Source organism: Harmonia axyridis, chromosome 1 (assembly GCF_914767665.1).
Source record: "Harmonia axyridis chromosome 1, icHarAxyr1.1, whole genome shotgun sequence".
NCBI lineage: Eukaryota > Metazoa > Arthropoda > Insecta > Coleoptera > Coccinellidae > Harmonia > Harmonia axyridis.
In genome coordinates this window covers 54177503-54184359 of record NC_059501.1, presented here as the reverse complement: position 1 = coordinate 54184359, position 6857 = coordinate 54177503, and the positions used below count along the sequence as shown (strand labels likewise).

Here is a 6857-nt window from a genome sequence, read left to right as displayed (position 1 = left end):
TTACTGCTCAACGCCGTTGATTGCCATACCGCAAAAGTTTCTTTCTGCTCCCGCAGTCCCGCGTCGGTCTGTTCATACCTTTATTCATTTTAGTTAGCCATTCTTTTCGATATGGGTCATAAGATATTCAAGAATCTATTCGTTTTGATCCTATTACACTCTTGCTTTTTGGTAATATCATGTAAAATTATCAAATTTGATTTCTACAGGAAAACAAGAAAATAATTGTTAGTTCATGGTCATTCTTATGATGATGACAACTATTAGTTTTTTTAATCATTCATAATCTGTTTTGTAGATATACATCTTTCAATGTATGGGAACGAGATCATGTTCATGCACAACAAGAATTAACATTGCAGTTAAACTGGTAGATAATTATATGGAAATAATGAAGTTCAGTACTATGATGTTATTATTGTTTTGAAATTTCTTGATTCGGCATAGTCAATTTCTGAAAATGACAATTTTTTGGAATTTGAGAACCTTTTATTGCCTGCAAAATTAATGGATCATAATCCTGAGCAAGGAGAAACAATGCGATATTATAATAATAATAGAGTTTATTTATATTGCGATATTACAACTGATTTTTCTACGTAGGTCAATTTCTGAAAATCTCTGAATTTTCGAAAAATTTGAGTCCTTTTTTTTGCCTTCAAAATGTATGGATCGTAACCCTGCGCATGGAGAATGAATGCCATATTGTGATATAACAACTGATTCTTGTGGGTATTCAATTTCTGAAAATGAGAATTTTCGAAAAAATTTGAGTCCTTTTTTTTACCTTCAAAATTAATGGATCGTAATCCTGAGTATGGAGAATCAATGCGATATTGTGATATGACAACTGATTCTTGTGGGTATTCAATTTCTGAAAATGAGAATTTTCGAAAAAATTTTAATTCTTTTTGTTGCCTTCAAAATTAATGGATCGTAATCCTGAGTATGGAGAATCATTGCGATATAACAACTGATTGTTTTAACTATTTAATTCCTGAAAATGAGAATTTTTATAAATTTGAATCATTTTTTTTCCTCAAATATGAATGGATTGTAATCTTGTACATGGAGGATCAATGCGATATAACAATTAATTTTTGTATGAAGTCAATTTCTGAAAATGAGATTTTTTTTAGCCTTCGAAATTAATGGATCGTAATCCTGAGTATGAAGGATCAATGGGCTATAAGTGATATAACAACTGATTTTTCACCAAATTTCATGTTTATAGTTATCATATTTTTCGAGGAAAGCTTCATTATTCAACATTATAATGAACGATATAATAGAAGATTTGAAGAATACAGCAAGAGGATACAAGCTAACAACCGGTGAAATAAAGATAATCTGCTACGCCGACGATGCAGTAATTGTGGCTGAGAGCGAAGACGATCTACAGAGGCTCTTGTTTAAATTCTACACAAAGGCAAAAAAATTGAACATGGAAATATCTACTACAAAAACTAAATCACTCGTTGTTTCAAAGGAACCAATTAGATGTAAACTTGTAGTTGAGGACCGACCAGTAGAACAGGTTATGAGGGTTGCATATTTGGGCGTGCAGATCTCGTCTAATCAGGACAGAACTGGGGAAATTAAAGACCAAGCAAATAAGGCGGCAAGAATATCGGGTGCTCTTAGAGACCTTGTGTGGAACAACAAACACATGCGCAATCAAACCAAGGTGAGAATAAATAAAACTATTGTAAGACCAATTATGACATACGGTATCGAAACGAGAGCCGATACTAAAGTAATGAAGAACGCACTGCGAACTGCCGAGATGAAGGTGCTCAGAAACGTCCTAGGCCTCACATTACGAGACAAAAGAAGAAATGAAGATATTCGCAGCGAATGTGAATAGGCGAAGATTATGGAATGCCCACGTGGAAAGAATGGGCGATGGAAAAATTGCGAAGATTGTGAGAGACGGAACACCGGGAACACGCAGACCGTTGGGGAGACCACCAAAAAGATTGAGAGACTCATGGACTTCGATCTCACAGGAGGCAAAATAATTGGAGAATACAAGCTACAGGCTTAAAATATGAAGAAGAAGAAGAAGAAGAAGAAGCTGCATACGAACGGATTCTACCTTATCGGTATTATTACTCTATATACATTCCAAAACGTGAATTGACAAATTTTGTCTTTCCACTAGCGAGTTCAAACGTTTATTAAAATAATAAAGTTGAACTCAAGAATATCTAGTTTTCGAATAGGTACTAAAAATCCATAACCGTTTTTTTCATTTTCTCATTTCAAATGAAATGAAAATTGGTATACCATTCCCAATCTAATTTAAAAAATTTTTGTTTGGGAAAACTATGAAAATAAACAAATGGAATAACTTTTCCATGCCAATGTTCCATCATTTATCCGATAGCATATTTGGATAACCATCATATTGATTGTTAATTTTGATTAATGAATTAGCAAAATTAATATTTAGCTCAATGAATGTGAATGAAGTTCGGTACGTCTGCTTTGATTTTTTTTATTATATCAATGAAAACGATTTAGAATTAAATAAATTTTCGTAAATAAGACGGAATCTGAATTAATTCAGAATATACTTTTTTTCTCGAACCCATCTGATGATCTCACAATTTTGCCTTCCTCTCTGAAATTGGTTTTATTGCCTATGATCGTAAAAAGCGAGTTGATTATTATTTATTTCACAACATCTGGTCAGTCCCTACAAGAGCTTCAGTTCCGACGAAATAAGCAGCATTACCAAATGTTCAAACAGCCTCTATATAGTTTACTGCGTGTTGATTGACCCACGTGTTAGAATTAAATAATTTCAAACGTATCTGAATTCTTGTATGTGGTAGAAAAGGACGGAAACGCAAAATAACGTTTGAGATTATTTCACTCGTCCTGAAAAGTGAGGGCTTCTCAGAAGGACTGGGGGGAGCTGAATAAGTAAACTTTGACAGATACGGAGAAACGTACGTGGTACCATTACCCCCTAAGTATCTCAAAATTCCACAATGACACTCATTCTTCAAATCTCCTCCGTCTTGTATTCTTGTAATGATATTTATCGACGACTAACTCATTTTGAAGCTATTTGATCACTGAATTTGTGTTACTTAATAAACAGTACACAACCCAAATTTCATTACGTAACGCATTTTTTCGGAGTACAATTCAGACTGAAGAACTTTTATACTGTTCCAATAACCGGCACTACTTCTTCCGTATAGGATGGAAATCTTTTTGAATCACTCATTTCGACCAACGATTTCAACATCTGTAAAAGGTTGTGTTAATTTTTCATTCATTTGAGGCAGTCGTAGATAAAATGTTGTACCATACATGTGTGCTAATGCATCATTACTATATTTATGTGGTCACATAACTCGTGCACTCAACACACTCAATAGAAATGATGCCTTCATTCCACTTGTATAGTAGGTAACTAACTATTCCGAAATCCATTCAAATAAATCAATCTACTTCTTCTTATATCTAACTTTTTCATCTGAAACATAAACAAACAAACAAAAAAATATACAAACAAACAGGGATTAACTTTGCCTGACTTTAGATTGAGCATTTTGATAAAATTACTTGATTTTTTCTTGCGCAGAAGATATTGTAAATTTTTGGCAACATCATGTGCACCCAAGGAGAATCGAGATTTATCAGAAAAGACGACCTGATGCCATTCCACATTTCAATGTTGAGGTTCTCTGCATCACTGTTATCGTTGCCAGCGATGCTCAACCGCCAGAGGTAACACAAGATGGGGTCGATAATGCTGCAGTCCGAAAGACTTTATCCGGCGTTGAACCGTTCGGACAGTTACAGGATGGCCTTGTTCTCCTAACCACTCATCAGCCAAAGATCGAGTTGTAGCAAATCGATGTCTAATAGCTAAAAGTCTTAGACTTCATTTGTGCCCCTTCGACGTCCGGTGCCTACTCTTCTTCGATTTTGGGCATTATAAAACCACGCTTGGCAACATTTCATAACAGTAGTTAGATTTCTGTTCGTACGATTCCTCGAAATGACAACCCCACCTCCCGTAAACGTGCTCTATGCATTTTAACAACAACTGACTTTGGATCTTCTCGAACAGCTGGTTTGTTGTAATATCTGAAAAACTAGCAAAAAAGACTGGAATATACAAGTAACAAAAATTGTTCACATAAAAAATAGTAATTTACGTAACAAGTCCGGAAAATAGGGTTTTTTTGGACGAATAGACAAAATTCCAGGACGAGCGTAAGCGAGTCCTGGAAGTCTGTGAGTCCAAAAAAAAACATTTTCGGGCGTGTTGCGTACAATATTTTTTCGGCAACCATGTAAAATAACACTATCGCTGCTGCCTTCCATATTTTATTGAGATTGCGATCAAAAAACATGCAAATTTTTGACAACTAATTTCATATGAACTGTCAGCCGTTATCTCGGTTGCTATGGATTCTATGATTCTTTTCCGGCCTAGTCCGGGAAGTACGTACTTTCCGGACTAGGCCGGGAAATGCTACTTCCTCAGAGAAAAAGCGTCCGGGAAGTGAGCACTTCCCGGGCGGTTGCCGAAAAAAGAATTTTTTTCTCGAAATTCAATCATTTACTGCTTGCTTTATCATACATGTTTCACCGAAAAACATTTATACAGACCTTTCTGCATGTTGCAGTTTCTTTGTCAGTTATATATATTTGAATGTTCTGAATTTGTCATATTTCACATAATATATTCTCTGTCCATTTCTGTTGAAAACACTCCTACTAAATTTCCAGTTCCCTTTCACGAATATTTAGGACAGAGCAAGCTCTTATCAGAGAATGACCCCTAATCTCTAGTCGATATTTTTCAAGGCAGTTATCCTCAGTTCCATAGCGATTTGAACCATGGACAGAATACAAAATCAGCCATACAGATTCATACAGAAGGAAATAATATAGTGCAGCACCGTGCAATCGTTTCCCATCCGTGTTCAGTATTCACAATGTTCTCCGAATAATTCAAATATACTGCAAGAGTTTAAGTAGAACTGTAAATTTCTCCAGAAAACATTTCGAAATTCGAATCTAACGATCCCATGAAAGCAAAACGCTGTACTTGTTTCTAGTTCATTGCTTATAAAATGGGAACTGGTTCCGTAGGAGAGGCTAAATTAATATGAGTGAATCAACTTTATGGAGGTCAGAACCTTTTGCGAACTTGACTGATGGAGTCGGAGTCTAGAGGGAGCTGCATGTAGGACATATTTATGGTGAATATATAGTCGATTCAGGAATTATTTACATCGTAGGCCTTGAAAGTCCAGTCGCGGCAAAAATTCGATTAAAAATTGCTATGGTGTCATTATTCATTATAGAAATAACAGTATACAGGGTGGCCACTTTTTCAATGGGATTGTATTGGTAACTTTTAAACCATAAGAGTTAGAAGGTCGGTCAAATGGAGAAAAAGTTGTATTCATAGAAGCATTATCAAGCAGTTCAAACAAATCGAGATTATCAGGGCCGGTTATCGAGATATCATAAGAAAAGTAAATTCTGTCATTTTGATTCTTCTTTTTTTCCCACTTTTTTTCAAATATTATCAAATAATGTTATAGGAATTTTGTATTCCACAGTAAAATATCCTCAATTTTACGTAATCAGATTTTGTATCCAACGTTTCGTACTCTCTAGACCACCCTCAACCTCATTGTTTTCAATACGGACCTGCATATTTTATGACATTTTTCGAAATGACTTTCAATGCTAAATTCAACGATATATCATACAATGTCATTCAAACTTGATATTCAGGTAATTTTGACCCTTATCCAAATTTCTTTGGGTCGGATCTGTATTACATTTAGGTACTTTTAGTTTAATTAACAACATGCGATACATTTCGATGAGAAAATCAACTTACTCATCTTGAACTGAATGGAACATATCAGAATCGATTCAAGAAACAAGTAATAATTATATATTTCAATTCATAATAATTAAACGAATTATCATTCAATGAGAGGAAAATCGAATGATTATTCGAAAGTAAATGAAAATGAATGAAGTAAATGTTCGAAATGTCCACCATTTTGTAAAATGCACTTAAGAGTTCTGGAACCCATACTTCTTATACATTTGCTTATTTCGTCTTCTTGAATACCTTCCACTACATTCTCAATCTCCTCGCGAGAAATCACTATTGTTGGATTTGTCATTTGTTCCGTTGAAACAAATTACAGAAACGAACTTTATTTTGATATCATTACGATATAAGTTTTGCAAGGCTTGGTATTCAAATTTAAAATCTTTGGATTCGCGTCTCTTGACTATTTTATTAACAGCAGTTTTTGATAATTTGCATTCACTAGAGGTCCGACCCAAAGAAAATTGGATAAGGGTCAAAATCACCCGAAAATCAACTTTGAATGACATTCTATGATATATCGTTGAATTCAGCGTTAAAAGTTATTTCGAAAAGTGTCATAAAATATACAGGTCCGTTTTGAAAAAAATGAGGTTGAGGGTGGCCCAGAGAGCACGAAACGTTGGATACGAAATCTGATTACGTCAAATTGAGAACATTTTACTGTCGAATAAAAAATTTCTGTAACATTTTTTGATAATATTTGAAATAAAGTGGGAAAAAAAGAAAAATCAAAAGGACAGAATTTACTTTTCTTATGATATCTCAATAACCGGCCCTGATAATCTAGATTTGTTTGAACTGCTTGATAATGCTCCTATGAATGCAACTTTTTCTCCATTTGACCGACCTTCTAACTCTTATGGTTTAAAAGTTACCAATACAATCCCATTGAAAAAGTGGCCACCCTGTATAATATTATTCATTATCATCATAATTTTTCTATCCTAAATTTTCGAACTTACAA

The 6857-nt window shown here is 34.4% G+C and overlaps 1 protein-coding gene across 1 annotated transcript; it reads left to right on the top strand.

The window, feature by feature from the left end:
• The first annotated feature begins 1276 nt into the window (after nucleotides 1-1276).
• LOC123672057 lies at nucleotides 1277-1867 on the top strand. Its single transcript, XM_045606030.1, has one exon. It carries the CDS (start codon nucleotides 1277-1279, stop codon nucleotides 1865-1867), a length of 591 nt encoding a protein of 196 aa, XP_045461986.1.
• Nucleotides 1868-6857: the final 4990 nt, after the last annotated feature.

Excerpts from the sequence above, each read along its gene's own strand:
- LOC123672057 (XM_045606030.1), top strand. The coding sequence starts at position 1,277 with ATGAACGATATAATAGAAGATTTGAAGAATACAGCAAGAGGATACAAG.